Source organism: Chanodichthys erythropterus, chromosome 11, assembly GCF_024489055.1.
Source record: "Chanodichthys erythropterus isolate Z2021 chromosome 11, ASM2448905v1, whole genome shotgun sequence".
NCBI classification, from domain to species: Eukaryota; Metazoa; Chordata; class Actinopteri; order Cypriniformes; family Xenocyprididae; genus Chanodichthys; species Chanodichthys erythropterus.
The window spans coordinates 59,692,075-59,714,483 of NC_090231.1; the positions used below are offsets into that span (position 1 = coordinate 59,692,075).

The window sequence follows — 22,409 nt, forward strand, 5'->3', positions numbered from 1 at the left end:
TTCTGTTGTGCTCACTGTGTGAAGAGTTTAGCAAAAGTGACCTAAGTATTGAGAAATGTGTCCTAGCGTCTGTAAAAAACTGTAACAGCAGAGGTATTATATTCAGCTGCTGTTTGTTTTCAGATATAATAATTACACTCAAATAAAAACTGAAATGTATGTATAAAAACTTAGTATCACATAAGATAGTTTTCATAAGCACTTGTTGTCTTCATGGCAAATGTACACAAACATAATTAACAGTAAATAAGCTCCTCTCTAGTGTTTATATATATATATATATATATATATATATATATATATATATATATATATATATATATTCCTGAGGTAAATGTGAGGTAAATGTGACATGACATATTGTCCACAAGCTGTTTCATTGACGTCTTTCTGCGGTTGAAGCACAAATAAAGTGATTACATGTGACGTGATGCATTCTGGTAAGTGATGATCATGCATGTTTTTCAAGATATAACTTGTATTGAAGAGGAAGAAAAGACTCCGCCTGAGCTGAGGCATTACAGCGATCTGACACGCCATGTTTACAGTTTTTCTCGGTTGCTTAAACACTTTTAAAATTTCAAAACCCTGAGGCCATTTAACAAAAAGCACACCCATTTACACTATTCCTGTTTTGACACATGAATCAGATTTATTGAACTGTCACTGCAACATTCCAGACACAAATACCTTCATTTCTAATTGCGTACACCATGTTGTCATTTAGAAAGGCATATTATAATGGGTTTATCTAATGAATTTGTTGTTTCAAAAATATTATTGCTCTAGAAACAGAATGGCCTAATATTTTATAGGTAGAATTTAAAATTGTGTACAATTTATATAGCCTATTTAAAATACATCAATGATGACGCAGTCATCTGTGCGGAAGTTTACATTCAGTTCATTACAACGGAAGGAAGCGGCGTCGCGTTGTACATATTTTTTTACAGTCTATGGTTTCGAAGCTTCATGAAGCAGCGTTTCGAAAGCGCCCATCATTAGGATAGAGTTATTAACACACACATAATGCTGCTCATTAGCGCCACCATTGAGCTGAATCTCACAAGATTTAATACACAGCCTTGTTTTGACACTATATACAAATATGTTTATTTTGACCTTGAAAATTGACCTTATTATCTGGTGAAACTTCTTTTGGCTGTTTGTTGAAATGTCTGAGTGATATTTGAAGAATATGTTATCATTTGACCCAGAGAAGATGAATATAAATGTTTAACTTTATTGATGATAGGTCTGCAGATCTGAGTGTTTGTCAGCTGTAGCGCCCCCTATGGCTGGATTTGAGTATATTGTCCTGTTTCCTCTTGTTTGAGTGTATCAGGATTCATCAGGTTTGATCAGCAGAATCAGATCAATACATACAAATGTGTGACTCCGACTGTTTAATATCTTCACAGTGCTTTGATCTATCAGGGTTTTTATGACTTTTGTCATGAGTTTGAGTAAATTAGACCAAGAGTTTAGACCATTTTTATTTATTTCCTCTATGACGTACAGTTTCTGACACCCAAACATGTTTAAAACAGAAAACAATAATTGATAAAACAGTACAAACTTAATAATGATGCAGCAGCTTCAGCGCTTGAACCCCTAAAATACACCTGGATTAAAATATGCTGAACAAATCTCAATTACATTATAAATGATTGATGTGACATTATAATAAAAACTGATTTCCATCAACGGCTCATATACACACCGTCACTCATCATGATCACACACACTGATCTATGTGAGGATTTATCTCACAAACACACACACACACACACACACACACACACACACACAGTATTAATGTAATGAAGAGACTCTATAACACAATACAGTTTTTTCCAATTGCTAACACACAATTTTTCAAACTAGTCTGGTTTTATCAAAACACTTAACACAATTCACAAAACCACACACCCAAACTGCAAAATACCTCATATATCCTGCAAAATGAAGCACTGCAACCGAAACTACACAGAGCATTATCAAAATCAAACTTTTGCATGAAATGGCACACACTTCATTCATATTACCAGATTTTTGCCTAACCACCTACACACTGTTGGGCATAATGAAAAGCACCCCCATCTTTAGTATGCTTTGCCATAATACTAAAATATGTATCAGATTGTTCACATGCACAGAAATATTTGCAGATACACACACATGCTGTTGCAACATTTTTATTTTTTTTCCTTCACTACAGTAAACAAGTCAGTACAACATAAGCACAGCAGATATATTTACATGGGACTGAACAAAAATATTCTTACAAAAAAAGTAAACTGAAAAAGAAAATTTCTGAAAAAAAATATATTACAGTAAAAAAAAAAAAAACAAAAAAAAAAAGGCAAGAAAAATAATTAGGCAGCATCTTGCCGCACAGCCGGGTCTGGCCACAACGCCTCGTCAACATCACAGGCAATATCTTCCCTTGCCAGACATCGAGGGAAGAAGCGCCTTGAGTGCCTTATCCATCCCTGAATTGCACCCACATCAATCTCATCACATGCCTCTTCCATGGCCTGCACAAGAGGCATGCGCACAAAGGGCTGCCGGTCGTATACCTTCCACCGCCATGCCGAAAAGAATTCTTCTATGGGGTTCAGAAATGGTGAGTATGGTGGGAGGTATTGCACGAGAAATGTTGGGTGGTCAGCAAACCAGTTTTGGACTGGGGCTGCACGATGAAAGCTCACGTTGTCCCATACTACAACGTACCGGTTTCTTTGATGGTCTGCATCATTCATACGCTCTGGTGGTATGAGAATGTTGTGAAGTCTGTCCAGAAATGTGAGAATATGGGCTGTGTTGTATGGTCCAAGTTTGGCATGACGGTGGAGGACACCATGCATATTGGAGATGGCAGCGCACATTGTGATGTTCCCACCACGTTGGCCAGGAACATCTATAATGGCTCTGTGGCCAATGAGGTTTCTCCCTCTTCTTCTGGTCTTTGCTAGGTTGAACCCAGCCTCATCTATAAAGATGAACTCATGTGGGATTGCATGAGCATCCATTTCCAGTACTCCCTGAAAACAAAGAACAAAAATCACTCAATATGGTGTTATCCAGTACACTGGGAAACAATGTTGTGTGTAGTGTACTGCAGTCAATATAGTACTTACATCCACATATGCTCGTCTGAACTCTTTGTTTCTTTGAGAGTTTCTCTCAAACGGCACCTTATAAAGTTGTTTCATTCTGATTTGGTTTCGCTTGAGAATGCGAGCCAATGTGGACAGACTAACTCGTTGAATGTTGTTGAATAAGGTGTTGTCTTGGATGATGTGGCTTTGAATTTCTCGTAATCTGATTTCATTATTTTCCAAAACCAAGTTTACAATGGCAGCTTCCTGTACCCCGGTGAACATTTGGCCCCTTCCTCCACCATGGTGTCGGCTCTCAGTCCTTTAGAAAAAATAAAATAAAAATATATATAGGGCTTGGACAATGCAGCCTAGATATTTTCCCCCACAGTAGAGTACATTGTACAGGAAACTTGTACAGTTCATGAATGGCTGATGTCATACACTAAGTAAACAGGTGTCACCCAACTGATACACTATGACATGGGGTATACTACATGTGTACTACATGAAATTTTGGTTACATACCTGTTCTCCAGTCTAAAGGTCCGGATGACAGCGGCGACAGTAAAACGGCTCAAGTTTGGCTGCACTCTCTGTCCAGCCTCACGCATTGTCAACCCATGGTTGATGACATGATCTACTAAGGTTGCTCTGATTTCATTTGAAAGTGTTTGTCTTCTTTGGCCATGAACTCCTCTACCTGCTCTACCCCTACCTCTCACTCTTCCTCCCCCTCTTATTCTCAACCTCCCTCTTCCTCTTCCTCTCTCTGCAATGTCTTCCATTGTTGTTGTAAAAAAAAAAGGTTCTCACCTGTGGTCTTTTTCATAGTGCTTACATCCTGATTGAAGTGTTAACAATTAACCACTGAGGTGTTTGGCCAGGTGGCACATGTAATTGGCCAATTAGCTCATGTAGTGTCATTTTGAATGGCAGTGTTTTGAAATGGCAAACATGTGACTTTATGTCAGATTGTTGTGTCTTATGCAGAGAACTGTATTTAGTGAATTTAAAAAGTGCTATTTTGAAATGCAAAATGTGTGTAAAACAGAAAAGGTGTTTAGACTTTTGGAGACTTGAGAAGAAGTTTTGCTCTCTGTGTGTCAGTTTAAATAATTGTGCTGTGCATGTCATTTTAGTGTGTTAGCAATTGGAAAAAACTGTAATATAATATGTCACTGTTATGATCACACGTATGGCTGTCTTCATGGACTCTTATTTTGAATTCTCTTTGTCTTGTTGTCTCTGTTTTTCATTTCCTGTTGTGGTTTAGTTCCTGCTTCCTGTGTTTCCATTTCCATAGTAACAGTGTTTGTAACCATGACAACTTCTCACCATCAGGGGTTCTGGGAAAGCTGCAGTTTTCACAGGACAGTAAATGCAACGCAAATTTTAGTTCAGCTACATTTAGTCATTTTTTTATCATTTAATAATTTGTTTGTAATAAACACTTTAAATATAAAAATGCTGTATTTTTTAAGGAACAATAAGATAAAATAATCGGTCATCTTTTTAGTGATCATAAAGTAAGGGCTCTTCATGTCAATCTGTGTTTGCTTTAATGTTTCTGAATGTTGTTGATGCTTTAATAACAAATAATGTATTAGTTTATGACGGGATCTGTATGTTGTGGACACGTGACTTAAAAGTGGAGCATGGAAATCTCATGTATGTATACTGAAGAAAAAAAAAAACTTTTATAGTTTATATTTGTTTAAACTTTTTTTTTTTCTAATTTCTAATATGATGATCTACATGATATGAGATGATGGAGGATCATTTCTGAGAGCAGAGATTTAGTTTGAGCTCTTCCTAACAGAAATCCTCCAACATCCTTTAGAGAAATGTTTTTGCTGTTCACAGAGCCCAGATCATGACACAACCACTATTGAGGGTTTGATACCATTGACATGTTGCCATATTTGATTTGGCTTCTCCAGACATCATACAAAGTAATCATAACGCTTCATATGACTGGATTAAGCCTTGACCTTCTTATTATTCTTAAAAAATAGTGCATATGACACTTACCTATGGGGCTGGGGCTGACAGTGTCACTGGCTTCACTCACTCCCACTTTACCCACAATCCTGTAGCAGATCAAGTACTGCTTTCCAAACTCCAATTCAGTCAGAGTAAAGTTTTCATCAGGTGTGTTTCTGACAAGCCACTGTTCCTCAGAGCCAGAATCTGCTTTCACCTGCTTGTACTCCACTCTGTATTGCACAGTTTCTCCAGTCAGGGAATCCTGCAGTTTCAGGGACACACTGTGCTCCTTCACTTCCTTCACTTCTGGTCGGGGAGGCTTCGACACGGGCTGGAACTGTGTGTCTTTCAGCTGCCCTTTTTCATACAGATAGATGGAGGAGCCTGGACTGGATGGATCGGAGATGGCAGATAAAATTAATCGGCATCTCTTTTCATCTTTGTTAGCCTCAGAAAAACTTCTGAAAAGAGATAAGTTCTCTCTCATCTTTAAGATGACACCAGGTTTGTTGAACCACACTTCTGATGCTAACATGCGAGAACACTGTTTCATTCCCTCATCTAGCTTTTTAAACTCGTCAGATTCCAGAAACTTCTTCAGGGTTGAAAGATATGGGTCACACTGCAGAGATGTGATGGGTCAAGCACACCACAACATCAATATCAGGATTAAGGAGGAGGATGTTGAGACTGTCTGCATCTTTAGTTTTGATTCCCTCCAGCATATTTGTTTGAGAACTCAAGAGGTCAAGTTCAGACTTTGCATGATCTAACCACTGGTTAAGCATATCAGCTTTAAAAGAAGAATTGTAATGGATCTTCAGGATGTCTTCCAGTGACATCTCCTCCATATCTCCTCCTCGTATAGCAGGCAAGACCTTGGCCACCGCTTTCAGGAACTCAGTTTTGTAAATGTTAAGACAGTCCTGAAATGAACTGAGCCTCTCTTTGATGTCTTTGAAAACATTAACCAGTGTGTTATTTGAGAGGTCGTTGCATGTCCTCTCTGCCTCTAACAGCCCCTCTATTATATCTTCAGTGTTGGAAACCAGAAGCATGGAGATTTCTCTTACCAACTGAGCTGCTTTTGAATTCAGAAGACAAAGAGGATAGAGAGAGACTTTTATTGGAACTGCATTATCTGTATTCTCCTTCAGGTGAACGGGGAGCTTCTTGAACACCTCTATGGCCTCCATGAAAGTGGTGGGATTTTCCTCAAGGTGGAAGTCACCATAAAATGTGCATGTGATGCTCTCAGCCATTTTCTTTTCACCATCTGTCATATCTATATGTCCTTCTCCCTTCATAGAAAATTCAGGGATGGCGTTGACCATGATATTAATTTCTCCCTCAATCTTCTGCTTGTTTTCCTCTTCTGAAAATGTCAGATCAAACACCATGACGGCCTGAGCTCCATAAGTTACACTCGTGACCACGAGTCGCAGTTTTCTGGTCAAACACCTCAGGATAGGTGATATGAGCTGAGGCCAGCTGGGTCATGGTCAGCTGTTCAAATCTGGTGGTTTCACTGTAATTCATTGTAACTCTGGACTGTTGGTTTGAGGATTTGGTGTCACGCAGGTATTGGGCAGATCCTCCCACTTCCACCAGTCCTCCCAAGAAGCTGGCCTTCAGGGAAGAGCTTCACCCCACAAGAGCTGCAGTTCTGGAGATGTTCTGATCCAGTCTCTAGAAGCACAATCTGGCCCTTGTCAAACTCGCTCAAATCCTTACGCTCGCCCATTTCTCCTGCTTCTAACATCAACTTTGAGGACAAAATGTTCACCTGCTGCCTAATATATCCACCCACTAACAGATGATCAGTGTTATTCTGGAGTTTGCTTGTTTTCTGTGTTTCTTTTTCTCTCTGTTGTCTGTGCAGATTGCTGACACCTGCTGCTGATCAGTGTGGAGATATAAGCGTCCACAATCAGCCAAGAAGAGATTCATCTTGCTTGATGGTTTCCTTCACGTCTACATTCACAGACACACTTGTTGTTTAACTTGTGTGTTACTCTAACAATGTGGTGAAATACTCGTTAAGGGTTTTGTAAGGAGTGGGTTCGGGTTTTGATCTGGAGAGGATTTTCCCGTACATGAAAATGTTAATGTTCTTACATTGGGTTAAAATTTACTGACTTTATTCACCCGGAGTCTAACAACTTCACAATTTTTGATACTTTTTTCCACATTGTAACAAAAAAACCTTTTTGTCAACTTGTTTCCTTTAAATTAGGACAGGTTTTGTATTTAATTTCGGAATGGATTGATCGTAAGCCTCATTGATCTGAGCTTATTTTGGTCAGAAATGGCCGCCCATTGAAAATGTTAAATATTTTTTATTTCTTGGGCTTCACTTTCTGACTTTCTCTGTGTCTTGGGATTTTTCCATTGTGCAGCTCATGTGCCTACCTAGACAAAACAACAAGTAGTAGTCCTTGGACACACTGACACTCTCACACGTAACCAGAAGTTGAAGACACACACACATTTACGCACATACATTTCTTATTTGTTATTATATTTTGTGAAATGCCATACATGGTAAGGTTTACATGGTAAGTCGTATGATTGGATGCTCAAGCCATCCTGGAGATTGTTGTTTAACCTATGTCTATAAATATGAACCTTCTTCCTGAATAAATCTGAGAATTCTTTGTACCACACTTGATCTGTGTCTGCTTGGTCATTCTCCCGAGATCTCGCACTGCTGCTGCCACACATCACAGGGGTTGAGGCGCCTGTTTCTTAACTGATGACTGGAATTACAAATATTCTACCTATTACTGAGATTTTGATCTAACAGTTTGGGGGCTCGTCCGGGATATTCCCAAGAAACACGGGACTGGGGGACTGAGAGGTCATCCTTCATCACAGGTAAGTTGTTTTTAATAATTTACTGTGGTGGTAGGATTGATTGAACTCATCCCATGTTATCCTTGGATGCAGCTCTAAGAGTTAGTCCAGGAAGATTTGTCTGGAAGGGTACTGTTTAAATGCACAGCTACCTGGCAAATATTTTGGTAATCCCTCCGGTGCGAGGAAGATCCGTGCAGATCCGCTCTGACGGATATACGTTTAGATCCGCTCTGACGGAAAATAAATTGTTGATGGGAATATTCCGGTTGACAAATTAATAAAATTGGCTGAATAATTATAATTAAAGAATTATAAAAAGACCCCTTTGGTGTGGTGTGGCAAATTAAAAATCAAATTAGGTGAAGGATGGGTCAAAAGATATCAAGACCAATTCAAGATGAGACACCCCGAAATTGGATGTTTAGAAATAATTGTGGATATTGGACTGAACCCTATTTATCAAATTTATATGGGTGGACTCAAGGAGAAATACAATTGGATCCTTTCCCCAAAGAAGGCTCTTTTAAGCCAGGGGACATGGAAAGTGCAAATTCGATGATTAATGGGGGCTGGGGAGACCCAGAGTGGAATGATAAGTACATGAAAAAGTCGTACAGTAAATGGAAAGAAATGAAAACATATTGGGATAAAGGTCCAGAGAGGCCAAAATTTAAAAAAGGAAAAAAGGGGTATCCATATCAGCCCTATGCCTCAACATCCCCTTCATATATTTGTCAATATAAGGCGCCTACAGGAGAGGAATTGAAAAAACCTCTCATTCCATCAAAATTATATCCCACCCTGCCAGAATGTAGAGAGACACAGCAGTGTGTGGCAGGGGGGGCTGCAGCTCCCAGTAAACGGGAAGACTCTGAGAAAGCAAAATGTGAACAAAAATCAAAGCCTGCTTTAATGTTTGTGAGACAGGGAAATCAAATTTCCATATGTCCTGCTAAGGCAAGTGACATTGAAAGTATATGTAACAATCTGCCTTCTCCCTCTCATCCAGTGAAAATTGTGCAGATTCTGAAATGTCATACCCGTTATGCTCAACTGACGGGTCCAGATTTTAAAGTAATACTCCTCAGAACTTTGGGGGATGATGCGACAGAGACAGAGATAATTGATGTGTGTCCTTCTCTGTAAACCAAAAATGATAAAATGACTGGAAAAGGGAAAGGAAGGCGAGAGAAATGTCATTATTGTGGCAAACCTGGTCATTGGGCAAAAGAGTGCAGGAAACGAAATGATGGGGAAAGACGCAGACAGGGAGAAACAGACAAAAAGGAGAATTAAAAACTCCAACCAAGAGTAACAAATACCAAACAGAATGGAATGGACTCCCCAATAGGGATGCCTAAGGAGTGCCTGTGGTCACAAGTAATGGTCAACATTTTATGAAAATGATTTTGATAATGATTTTTCTTTTTCTTCCGTTCTGTGCTGATGGTGTCCACTGAGCCACACCCTCATCCTACTGTGCGAAGCTGAGAGTGAGGGAGAAGAGATAGCGTCACTGAAATGAGTAAATCCAAAACTGTGAAACTGTGGGCTAAGCACAAGCTTTCATCAATGATAAACCGTACACCGCGTTACTGAAAACAAAAACACCGGTCTATGTAAAACAATACCCTCTTTCTCCAGAAGGGCATTGAACCTGTGATTGAAAATTTGTTAAAACATGGCATTATTATTAAGATGCACTCACCATATAACACACCTTTTAATCCTATTCTCAAAGCAGATGGACAAAGTTGGTGACTGACACAAGATTTGAGAAAGATCAAAGATCTGATCTTTCACCAGTGGTACTGGATGTGGTAACTATAATAAATTCAATATCCTACACATAAATTCTATACTGTCCTTTATATATATGTTCTGATTTTTTTTTCAGCATACTGATATCTGAAGAGGTGCAGCCATTATTTTCATTTATGTACAAACAACAACAATTTACATGGACACGTCTTCCTCAGGGCTATGTTGACTCGCCTGCTGTGTTCTCTGCAATCGTGCACAAAACCCTCAGCAACATCAAGCTCCCACCAACTACGCTCATCTCAGCCACAACAACAGAGAACTGAACAAGCCTCCGTCATTGTCTGCTTCAAGAAAGAAGGTACAGTGGGTGAGACCACAAGTCTGTTATCTGGGACACATTATCTCAGAAGGCCATTGACACCAAGCCTCACCACAACAAGTCATCAAGTGGACTGTTGAAATGAACTACAAAAAAGACTTCCACCTTTACGTGCACGAGAGCGGGGGCATTGCAGCGGGGATACTGGCCCAGGAACATGGTACAAGTTATCGCCCTTTGGCGTATTTTTCCAAAACATTAGACAACATTACACAAGGTCTGCCTTCGAGCAGTGGCTGCTGCTGCCCTGATGGTATGAGATGCTGAAAAAAAGAAAAAACCAGTACACATCCACTGACGTTACACACCTCGCATCAGGTAAATGCAATTTTACATAATTTTAATACACATGACGGCACAGTGCAACTACAAATTCAATGATTAAACCAACATCTGTGCCACACACTGCTGTCATTGCTTTGAGAGTTGCTTGGTACTGCTGACCAAACCACTGACAGCACTGATGAGGTACCTGATTGTTGGAAATCAATTGAAACTGAAACTGCTTGTAGGACCGATCTGTTAGATACGGCCCTAGAAGAGGGGGATAGTCTATATGTTGATGGTTCATGTTCTAAACCATCAGATGGTTTATAGTTATGCAGAAAAAACATTACCATACACATCAGCACAGGCAGTGGAACTTGTTAATAAAATTGTCAAAATTTATACTAATTCTAAGTACGCATTCTGATTTGATAGTAGATTTAATTAATGTAGTCAAGGTTAGGGGACATGCAGCAGGAGATTAAGAGGAAGCAAGTAAGTAATCAATTGGCCAAAGTCGACACTTGTGTTGCTTATACGTCACTATCATGGTCTTTCGCACACAAGTGCTGCTAAGACAGCTCAGGCAATTAATGCTTTATCTGTGCAAAAACTAACATCCATTGACAGATTGACAAAGTGGCCAGAAGCTTTCCTATGTGCGAGGGAGAATGCAAAAAATGCAAAGAAATTATACCCAGATTTGGGATACCAAGTGTCATTTAAAATGATTATGGAACACCTTTTACATCCAAAGTAACACAATTATTGGCTAAAACTTTAAACTATTGATTGATTTAACAGAACGATCAAAGATATATTAACTAAAGCGTGTTTAGAGACGGAAAAAATTGGATGACTGTATTCCAAGCTGTTTTAGCTGAAATACGAATGACACCATCCTCCACTACTATAAGGTTTCCTTTTGAAATTCTGATGGGTAGGCCTTTCCCGACACCATTGGTCAAAGGCCGCGCTAGCGTTTTTCTTCTTTAGGTGAAATGGAGGATCCTGGACGACTATGTCACGGAGCTGGTCGAAAAATGTAATTCTATTAATGGTGATGTTTCACTAACTCTTCCTCTCCCCTCAGAGAAACCAACACACAAGTTTGTGCAGGTGCTGATGAGGAGTCTGAAACCAGTCAAGATCGGAGAGCCAAAATATCTGGGGCCGGCCATGGTGATTGCAGTGACAAGGATGGGAGTGCTGACTGACCTGCAGCCGCAATTGATGCACGCGAGTAGACTGAAGGCTGCCCCGTGCCAAGGGGGACGTTCAGATTAATTAGGAGAGTAAACATATGGCCGGAAAGGAGCTGAACACGCAGTGTTACGTCCATATGCGATCTGACTAGTTAATCTGGACCAACATAACAACGTCAAGGACCATGGAAGGAGAGAGCAGTTCAGCAGTGTTGGAGAAAACTTTGACTGCAGAATGGGACTTGTAACAATAACTTTGAACTCGGCTATGCCTGCTGCCATGACATGGACACATGGACGACACAAAGGACTCTTTGATTTGTCATGCCATACACAGCGTCTGGTCTGTAAGGAACGTAACTATATATAACTAGTAAATTCAGTCCATTATAGATTACGGACCGTCTCTCTATATGCTGTATTTACTGGAGTTAAAGTTGGATGATTATTCTTGCCTTTATCCTCACCAGCTTCAGTCTGATTGACAACACAGGGAAGAAAAAGTTACTTGATTCTGACCTCAAATGGGAGAAAGGAGAGATCAGAGGCAGTCATCTAAGGAAAAGTTTAGACATTCATAAAAACATTCTTAAATTTTACATTTACATTTAGTTAAAACTAAGGCTACGTCCACACGAAGCCGGAGCTTACCCTAAACCGATCTTTTTTTTTTCCTCGTCTCAAAAAATATCTGCGTCCAAACGAAACCGCTGAAACGACTCAAAACGATGTAGTATACATGCCAGACCATTATGTGGCGCTGTAATTCTGCCGCAGAAATGCACTTAAAGCAGCGAAGAAGACTGAGCATGCGCATAAACCTTGCGCGCTGAATACGAACTTTAGCAAAGCTTAGAAATAACACTATTTTGGTTCAGTAGCTTCTGCAGCACTAACACAAGCATGTAGAGTCGGCTATTGCTGTTGGTGTTTTGTGGTGTTAGCGCGTCTGACTAGGGTCGACACGTGGGGTGATGACAATCGTTTCAGAAAATATACGGATTGCCCCGTCCACACGACAACGCCAAGCCGGCGTTTTCAAGTTTCCACTCTGGGACCCGGTTTCAAAAAATACTGGTTTCACCTTTCGAAGACGCCGGATCCGTGTGGACGAAACGCCTATCCGATAAAAAATGTGTGCAATTTCACTGAAACGCGTCTCCGTGTGGACGGGACCTAAGAACAACATTAGTCTGGTAATCACATTTTGAGTGATAAACATTAAACTTTCAGTGTACAAAACATTTACAAACTAAGGAATAGCAAAGCAGAAATGGCAACTTTTTATCCCTTAAATAAGATCAATCAGAATGTCTTTTGTGTGAGTATATGGGTGGCTCTTAAAAGAGCCTTTGGGTGTGTGGGAGTCTCGGGGACTCTACTTGGAGCTGGTGTACTTGGTGACGGCCTTGGTGCCCTCAGACACGGCGTGTTTGGCCAGCTCACCGGGCAGCAGCAGACGCACGGCGGTCTGGATCTCTCTCGACGTGATGGTGGAGCGCTTGTTGTAGTGAGCGAGACGAGACGCCTCACCGGCGATGCGCTCGAAGATGTCGTTGACGAAAGAGTTCATGATGCCCATCGCCTTGGAGGAGATGCCGGTGTCAGGATGAACCTGCTTCAGCACTTTGTACACGTAGATGGCGTAGCTCTCCTTCCTGGACTTTCTGCGCTTCTTTCCTCCCTTCCCGGCGGTCTTCGTGACGGCCTTCTTGGAGCCCTTCTTAGGCGCGGACTTGGCTGGTTCAGGCATGATGCTGAATGATCGCAGAACTGACGAATCAATGTGACTCACGAGCGACACAGAGGCTTTTATTCTCTACCATATGCTAATTTACACAGAGAGACGGGATCACCTGACTGCCTGTTTTCATAGGCCACACCCATAAACTCGTGTTTCACTGGACAACTCAAAGCATCACGCGCTGAATGAGAGCCAATCACAAGCTGTTAAATGATAGCCCCGCCCACCGTCAACAGTTTGAGTGAGACCCCTCCCCCCAGTTTCCTTTGTTTCATTTCCCGCTCTTTTTGTTCATAATAGATCGAGAAAATAAGAGGTTCCAGAAAAATATTGTGCAAAATCATGTAATTTTAAAATCTCTTATAGATCTATTGATGGACTTTGGGAGGAAAGAGACCAATAAGACACTCTTTCTTCATTGTTTAACTGTTATTGAACTGTTTAAACTACAAAAATAAATAAACGCCCATTTTTGTTTAAAATAAAATGTTCTTTTCTGCATTTCAACTTCTAACTATGGTCCTTTCTGATCTAATCTTTTTTTTGTGAAACACAGTATTTAATTAAATTACTAAACATTGTGTAAAGAGCTCCGTGCGCCATTTAAACTTATATTTTGTTTATCATGTTGGTTAAAGATGAGAAGATGCTGTTTACAGTCTCGACACATTATTGTAAAACTATATTTGAGTTCATTAATAAAGTTCATTCTCTAACCAGAAAATAACTGCAGTTGGTTATTGTTTAATCATGACTCTGTGTCTCTTAAAAGAGTCGTTGGGTTTATGTAGTTTCTCCTGATTTCATGTTTATCCTCCGAAGGTTAGTTGCTTACAGGACCTGACAGAAACCAGCGCAGCGTCACATGACCCTAAACTTCAGAGCTAAAATGCAGAATTATGTTTGATATTTACTTTACTGCCTGCATACATTTGAAATATTTAGTCCCTGAATACATTTACAAAATATTTTTATATTATGCAGCATATTTTTAGTATAGTAAGGAAGTATCACTTTGTGCATGTATTCACTATACAGCATTATTTTAATGTATAAAAGTCATCTCTAATGTAATTTGTGAAGCGATAACATGAACTTAAATGAAGAGGAAAAAGCCTCATACTTTTAACCTACATATATTGACCTCTGACACTTTGGTTTGACACTATAACACCATTGTGTAATAATGACTGTCGCTGGAAATGTTCTCGTTCAGAGCAGGTGTGTGGCTCTTAAAAGAGCCGTTGGGGTGATGCGCTGATGCGGGTTAAGCGCGCTCTCCGCGGATGCGGCGGGCCAGCTGAATGTCTTTGGGCATGATGGTGACTCTCTTGGCGTGGATGGCGCACAGGTTGGTGTCCTCGAACAGACCCACCAAATAAGCCTCGCTGGCCTCCTGCAGGGCCATGACAGCGGAGCTCTGGAAGCGCAGATCCGTCTTGAAGTCCTGAGCGATTTCTCGCACCAGCCGCTGGAAAGGCAGTTTGCGGATCAGCAGCTCGGTGGACTTCTGATAACGGCGGATCTCTCGGAGAGCCACGGTCCCGGGCCTGTAACGATGGGGCTTCTTGACGCCGCCGGTGGCTGGCGCGCTCTTCCGCGCTGCTTTAGTAGCGAGCTGCTTCCTCGGGGCTTTACCACCGGTGGATTTACGAGCGGTCTGCTTGGTTCTTGCCATTGCTCAACTTTCCTTCTCTCTGTCCTGCTTGTGCTGGAAATGCGGCTTGATGTTTCACTCCTGCTTTTAAAGCGTCGCGCGGCCACGAGCAGCTCGTAGTGTCGCGAGGGGGTGCGGAGGCCTGTGATTGGCCAGTGTGTGACGTGTGCTCATGACCGCTAGCCAATGACTGCGCGTTTCCTCTTTTCAAACACGCGGAGGGTTTCCCGCTCAAGACGCTTCAGACAGTGTCACACACCCACAGACTTACACTCACTGCTGTGTTTATTTGTGCTGAAATTAATTCAGTGATTGTGCAGATCTCGGATCAGAACTAAATCATTTTGCCATCTGTATAAAAAGCAACCAAAGAACGATCTCTATCAAACAAGTTATGAGATTATCATGTTCATAATAAACATTCACACAACATCTGATTAGTTTGATGGGTAACTTCCTGATTATTCACCCACTGCATGTTATTTAAAGCGTTATCTTTATCAGATAAAATGTGTGGCTTTTAAACGAGCCTTTGAGTTACTGTGTTTAATGTTTACTTGGATCTGGTGGGCTTTTGGTCAGCAGAACGGTAGATATAACTATATTTTCATTAAGGAATGGGTTGTGGGACTTGTCTTTATTTCAGGGAAATGTCTCTAGTCTCTAAACCTGATGAATGATCTCAAACACATTAAAGAATAATGCCTTTATAACAAACATACACGTTTCAGTTGCTATTGAATTTGTAATTGTTGATGCAAAACAAACATTTGTTTTGATGGATCACTTTTATTTCACCCACTACGTTTATGATGTCTAAATACCAACAAAGAAAAGCGCTCTCTATCAGATGAAATGAGTGGCTCTTAAAAGAGCCTTTGGGTTTAATGAGAGACTGGAGCTGGTTTATTTGGATTTGGCGGGCTTCTCGGTCTTCTTGGGCAACAACACGGCCTGGATGTTGGGCAGCACGCCGCCCTGAGCGATGGTCACTCCGCCCAGAAGTTTGTTCAGCTCCTCGTCATTGCGCACCGCCAGCTGCAGGTGACGGGGAATGATGCGGGTCTTCTTGTTGTCCCGAGCGGCGTTTCCAGCCAACTCCAGGATCTCAGCGGTCAGATACTCGAGCACAGCCGCCAGATAAACAGGAGCACCGGCACCGACGCGCTCTGCGTAGTTGCCTTTGCGGAGAAGCCTGTGAACACGACCGACGGGGAACTGCAGTCCTGCCCTGGAGGAGCGAGTCTTGGCTTTCGCTCTCGCTTTGCCGCCGGTTTTGCCTCTGCCGCTCATTCTGAGTTCAGTTACTGTAATTTTATAGATAAAAGTAAGAGAATGAGAACTCAGTTTAGCGCACTCTATATTTATAGGAGAGTGCCAGTCGCCCATTGGTTTAGAGTCTGTTCAGATTTCATCCAATCACTGAACTTCCCTCCAAAGCCCAACCCCCTTTTCTGACGGTAATATTTGTAAACACAATTTTGTGAAACTTTGATCATTCAAATAAGTGCTTCACTTTCAAATTATATTTTGTGCCATTTGACCTTCTGAAACTGTACAGAATTATGTTCATATTGTAATACTGGAGTTTTATCAGTTCATATTGTTGTTTGTGGGATTGTTTGTAATGTCACAATTCTCCAGCAGTGTTTATTCTGCATATTTTATACCCTCATTAGTTTCATGGCCAGTTTTAAATAACATTTTATATGTATGAAAATTGTTTACTAAACATGTGTATCCAAAACTGAGTCATTGTACATTTTAAACAAGTATTTTAAGTTGATCAGATTGCATGAGTCCAAGTGCTCAAAAATCATCTTCATTATATGCTTTCAAATTAAACAAATTAAATTCAGGAGTTTTGCTCTTTACTCAGAGTCAGTGGGTGGCTCTTAAAAGAGCCGTTGAGGAATAAACTAGATTTTTACTTCTTTTTGGGAGCTGCCTTTTTAGGCTTGGCGGCTTTAGGCTTTGCCGCCTTAGGTTTAGCCGCCTTGGCCTTTTTGGGGCTCTTGGCTGCTTTCTTAGCGGCTGCTGGCTTCTTCGCCTTCTTGGGGCTCTTCGTGGCCTTCTTAGCGGCTGTGGCAGCGGGTTTCTTGGCCTTCTTGGGCGATTTCTTCGCGGCGGGCTTCTTTGCCGCGGCGCTCTTGGGCTTCTTGGCCGCAGTGGGTTTCTTTGCCGCGGGCTTCTTGGCTTTAGGAGCCGCTTTCTTGGCCGGCTTCTTCTTGGTCTCGGCTTGCTGCTTGTTGAGCTTGAATGAGCCCGAGGCGCCGGTCCCTTTGACCTGCACCAGGGTGCCTTTAGTCACCAGGCCCTTGATGGCGATCTTGACGCGGGAGTTGTTCTTCTCCACGTCGTAGCCGCTGGCAGCGAGAGCTTTCTTCAGGGCGGCGAGGGACACGCCGCTCCTCTCCTTGGACGCGCTCACGGTTTTGATGATGAGCTCACCGACGCCTGGACCTGCTTTCTTGGCTTTCGCAGCGGACTTCTTCTTGGGCGCTTTGGCCGGGACGGCAGCAGCCGGGGCTGGGGCGGTTTCTGCCATCTCTCTCTGATCGGATCGAGTCTCTCAAACGCTGTCTGCTTTCAGCAATGAATAGCGCTCGAGCGGCGCTGCGCTCTTAAACAACACATGAGAACCTCGTAGACTCAACCTGCCCCGCTCTGTGTCTGTGCGCGTCCACGAGCCGCTCGCGCGTGTGTTTTCTTCTCTCACATTTGGGGCGAAACTGGAGCAGTAAAATAGTTTGTCACAGTCGAAACAAAGCGAGCAGCAAGCAGAGGTTCTGAGCTTTCATTAGAGACTGAAATACGGCGAGAGGAAATGTTTGTTTCGCCTCCGTCAGATCAAATCCGAGGCGAGCATCAGTCACGGGGAAAAGCCGCGTGTGAATCTGCTGGATATTTGAAGTGATAAAGTTGCTGAAAGCCTGAACGCTCCTCTGTGTGTTCAGCAAACAGTCTGAAAGAGACTTGAATGAAATCAGCATCAGTGAGGGGCGAGAGGAGGTTGAGGTTTTGCTCAGTATATACTGATCACTATATAGTTAATCTCTAACCCTAAACTGGGGTAAGTGAGGTGACAAAAGGGGGTACGTGAACAAAATGCTGAGTAGTTCATTTAATTCTACCTTAACAATTCTAAAACTGAGCATGTTTTTCTAACTGGCAAAATGCTGTCAATCCAGTACATTTAATCAAATTCCTTTGGCAAGAAGCAATTGTTCCCAAATATCCACACGACTGCAAACGTGACATTTATTATACAACAGGTAAAAAAACACAACCTACATTTTAAACAGTTCTGTCAGTATTTACTCTATTTTGCAACAACAACAAAAAAAAATAGTTTTTACGAAAAGCAGAACTACAACACACGTCTGTGTTTCGCGAACAATTCAGCGGCTTTCAACGAATCGAGAGTCAATGATTCATTCACAACCACTTGATATTCAGTCATTTCAAAGGCTGCATCCTCCAGAGGTCACATTAGAAGGCTGCATATGTCATTGAGGCCGGCTCATTTAAGAAAAATAGTGCAATTGCATTTAAATGCAATTAAAAATGACTTATTGGGTATCTTCAAAAGGCCACAACAGTACGCATCTAACTTTGAAGATTGGGAGCATGAGAGAACAAATATAAAAAGTATTGGGTGGATAGCAGAAGAAAAGGCACAAACAATGGATTTAGTAAATAGGAAATATAGTGATGTAGTTCCTATAGCTGTACTCCCTCCGTGGTTATTTAAAATGCCTGCAATAGATCTGTATTTACTAAAAGTGGAGCAATCCAATAGTAGTGCAATAAATGAAGTAAATCAAATATATATAACGGATTTACTATGATAATGTACAAATTTATACAGATGGTAAAGGATCCAGAATCCAATAAGACAGGAATAGCAGCAAGGAGTAATAATAAGAACACCAGACTACTTCTCTGTATTTACTAGGGAATAGATTGCTATTGTCACAGCTTTACAATGGTTAAGAAATCAGTGTTATGCTCAGATATTCAGTCAGGTCAATTAAATTGCAGACAAGATTAGGGTGACCAATCGTCCTGTTTTCACATCCTGTCCTGGCTGTCCTGGTTGTTTTTCATATAGTCATGAAAATATCCTGGTTTTCATTGTTTTTCATTGGGCCATTTTCCGATTCTGAGATTTTTGGTTTCCGAAGGCAGAGCATACATTAATTATAATGTATGCTCCGCCCACCGCCAACCTTATAATGCAACCTTCAGCTATCGCCTACTATGAGTTCAACTCGTGCTCTGCTGACAGGCCTATATACATTTCTTTATAACTTTCATGCTTATTTGTTAAGCAACAAAAAACTGCTGGGAAAGATCAGCTCTACAGCAAAATATAGATGGGAAAGTAGTAAAGTATTAGAAAAATAAATAACTAATAACTAAAAAAATACCTCTGCTATATTAGCAATCCAAATGTAACAAAAATAGCTCTCACAAACTTACAAAAACTAACTAACAAATCATATATATCTTTACAGAAGATACATTATTTCTATAATTTAATTTGTTATTTTTGAATCTTGTCATAATAAAACATGTTAAGTAACCGCTGAGAAGCCTATCTGAATTTGTGTCTTTGGTTATAGATAGTATTTTGTAATATAACAATTTTCTATACATACAGAGGCATACTTTAAATGTATTGAAATTATAAGGCATCTTTGAGTAAACTTTGAGTGTCATTTGAGTGTCTCATTGCCGGGCCGAGTGTCCTGGTTTTTGCTAATCAAAATACGGTCACCCTAGACAAGATATTATCATAGAAATAATGCAACTGCTGTATAACATACAAGTTCATGACAGGGTTGTGTCATTTTTATGGGTCCAAGCACATGTTAGAATTAATGGAAATGAAATGCCAGATTAACATGCTTAAAAGATCATTGAATAAAAATAATGTGGAAATTGATGTAAAAATCAAGCAGAAGCAAAGACGATTATGAAGCAAGCTGTAATCAAATCATTGCAACATAAATGGGATATGGAGAAGACAGGTAGACATATGTATAAAATACAAAAGAAAGTAGGATTACAAAATAATGAGACTGGAAGTGACTTTAAAAGAAGAGAAGAAATAATAATGACATGACTGAGATCAGGACATTCATCTTTAAATGAAAACTTGCATTAAATCAGGAAGCACACTTCTGGGTTATGTAGATCTCGTGGTGAAATTGAAACAGAGGAAAATAATTATTACAGTTGTAGAGCATATAGTAACGAGAGACAAATGCTGGAAATAAAGATACAAACTGAAAGTGCAAATAATATTAGGTAATAGAAAGTTCTGAAGAATGATAATAAAATATATGATGGATACAGGAAACTTCAGGAGAATATGTGCATTTTATTGTTATTTTTATCCATTGTCATTCCAGACTCCAGTTCAGTTGGTGGCGGTAATGCACCAAAAGTTGACTTGCCCACAGGGGCGGGGCGTGTTGCGCGTCACGTGACTGGAGACTGGTTTCTGTCAGGTCCTGTAAGCAATTGTAAAAGTCCTTTTTGTAATGTTGAGTCATCATTCTTTCGTTATCATCGTCTGTTAGAGTTCAGTGATCATGTCTGGAAGAGGCAAAGGCGGGAAAGGGCTCGGGAAAGGAGGCGCGAAGCGTCACCGTAAAGTTCTGCGCGATAACATCCAGGGAATCACCAAACCCGCCATTCGTCGTCTGGCTCGCCGCGGCGGCGTCAAGCGCATCTCCGGGCTGATCTACGAGGAGACCCGCGGTGTGTTGAAGGTGTTCCTGGAGAACGTTATCCGCGATGCCGTCACCTACACCGAGCACGCCAAGAGAAAGACCGTCACCGCCATGGATGTTGTGTACGCGCTGAAGCGACAGGGACGAACCTTGTACGGCTTCGGAGGATAAACACCTGAAACCAGGAGAAACTACACAAACCCAACGGCTCTTTTAAGAGCCACACACTCTGACACACAAAGAGCTGATCAGATCATATTGTTTCATGTTATTCAGACACGAACCATAAAACACTTCTGAGAAAGCCATGAGAATATGAAAGTCATCTAATAGAAAATAGAGCCTTTTTTTAATAGTTACTTTAATGTTATGAGTGTAATTGTATTTAGAACTGAATATTATTTCTCTTAAGATTAAACTTCATGACTAGAATATTTGTTTCAGAAATGCATTTATCAGATTCAGACCTAGTTTCGCAGACAGAGTTTAGACTGAGATCTTAAATTAGGATTTAATTATCTAATATAAATGTGTCTTAGAAAAAATATATCACTGTTGAGACAAAACAATGACAGACATATTTTCAGACAGGACAGCACAACTTTCTTCAGTTAAAGCTTAAACATGTATTTTAGTCTCAGACTAGCTTTAATCCTCATCTGTGAAACTGCGGGTAATTGTCTTATTTGTGTCACATGACATGATTTATTCCTGTAGACTTTGCATTAAAGTGTCTTACAAAATAAAGACAAATCTAAATATGACCAGCAAATGGGCTTTTAAGAGACTTTTTTTTTCTCTCAATCTATATGGAGTTTCAAACTCAATCCTGCAGAATATTTGTCTTTTCACAATCCGATTAAACGAGAATAAAGAGCGGGAAATGAAACAAAGGAAACTGGGGGGAGGGGTCTCACTCAAACTGTTGGCAGTGGGCGGGGCTATCATTTAACAGTCTTTGATTGGCTCTCATTCAGCGCGTGATGCTTTGAGTTGTCCGTGAAACACGAGATTATGGGTGTGGCCTATGAAAACAGGCAGTCAGGTGATCCCGTCTCTCTGTGTAAATTAGCATATGGTAGAGAATAAAAGCCTCTGTGTCGCTCGTGAGTCACATTGATTCGTCAGTTCTGCGATCATTCAGCATCATGCCTGAACCAGCCAAGTCCGCGCCTAAGAAGGGCTCCAAGAAGGCCGTCACGAAGACCGCCGGGAAGGGAGGAAAGAAGCGCAGAAAGTCCAGGAAGGAGAGCTACGCCATCTACGTGTACAAAGTGCTGAAGCAGGTTCATCCTGACACCGGCATCTCCTCCAAGGCGATGGGCATCATGAACTCTTTCGTCAACGACATCTTCGAGCGCATCGCCGGTGAGGCGTCTCGTCTCGCTCACTACAACAAGCGCTCCACCATCACGTCGAGAGAGATCCAGACCGCCGTGCGTCTGCTGCTGCCCGGTGAGCTGGCCAAACACGCCGTGTCTGAGGGCACCAAGGCCGTCACCAAGTACACCAGCTCCAAGTAGAGTCCCCGAGACTCCCACACCCCCAAAGGCTCTTTTAAGAGCCACCCATATACTCACACAAAAGAGACTTTGGTTGTGGAACGCTTTTTAATTTTTTTTTATGTTACTTTAAAATGTTCTGTGAATTTACAGATTGTTTTTGTCAGCTTGTTAATTCCCCAACCCAAAAATAAA

The 22,409-nt window shown here is 41.1% G+C and overlaps 6 protein-coding genes and 1 pseudogene across 6 annotated transcripts; 2 read left to right on the forward strand and 5 right to left on the reverse strand.

The window, feature by feature from the left end:
• Positions 1-4,312: 4,312 nt before the first annotated feature.
• LOC137030807 (verrucotoxin subunit beta-like) lies at positions 4,313-7,043 on the reverse strand (annotated as a pseudogene).
• A 5,844-nt stretch (positions 7,044-12,887) lies between these two features.
• LOC137031034 (histone H2B-like) lies at positions 12,888-13,502 on the reverse strand. The gene has a single exon (XM_067401611.1). It carries the CDS (start codon positions 13,318-13,320, stop codon positions 12,946-12,948), a length of 375 nt encoding a protein of 124 aa, XP_067257712.1. The 5' UTR covers positions 13,321-13,502; the 3' UTR covers positions 12,888-12,945.
• Positions 13,503-14,446: 944 nt separating this feature from the next.
• Positions 14,447-15,008, reverse strand: LOC137031031 (histone H3). Its single transcript, XM_067401608.1, has one exon. The coding sequence runs from the start codon at positions 14,987-14,989 to the stop codon at positions 14,579-14,581; it is 411 nt and encodes a 136-aa protein (XP_067257709.1). The 5' UTR covers positions 14,990-15,008; the 3' UTR covers positions 14,447-14,578.
• A 678-nt stretch (positions 15,009-15,686) lies between these two features.
• LOC137031033 (histone H2A) lies at positions 15,687-16,272 on the reverse strand. The gene has a single exon (XM_067401610.1). The coding sequence runs from the start codon at positions 16,259-16,261 to the stop codon at positions 15,875-15,877; it is 387 nt and encodes a 128-aa protein (XP_067257711.1). The 5' UTR covers positions 16,262-16,272; the 3' UTR covers positions 15,687-15,874.
• A 623-nt stretch (positions 16,273-16,895) lies between these two features.
• LOC137031035 (histone H1-like) lies at positions 16,896-17,526 on the reverse strand. Its single transcript, XM_067401612.1, has one exon. It carries the CDS (start codon positions 17,514-17,516, stop codon positions 16,896-16,898), a length of 621 nt encoding a protein of 206 aa, XP_067257713.1. The 5' UTR covers positions 17,517-17,526.
• Positions 17,527-20,571: 3,045 nt separating this feature from the next.
• LOC137030808 (histone H4) lies at positions 20,572-20,883 on the forward strand. Its single transcript, XM_067401239.1, has one exon. The coding sequence runs from the start codon at positions 20,572-20,574 to the stop codon at positions 20,881-20,883; it is 312 nt and encodes a 103-aa protein (XP_067257340.1).
• An 865-nt stretch (positions 20,884-21,748) lies between these two features.
• On the forward strand, positions 21,749-22,409 carry LOC137031036 (histone H2B-like). Its single transcript, XM_067401614.1, has one exon. The coding sequence runs from the start codon at positions 21,861-21,863 to the stop codon at positions 22,233-22,235; it is 375 nt and encodes a 124-aa protein (XP_067257715.1). The 5' UTR covers positions 21,749-21,860; the 3' UTR covers positions 22,236-22,409.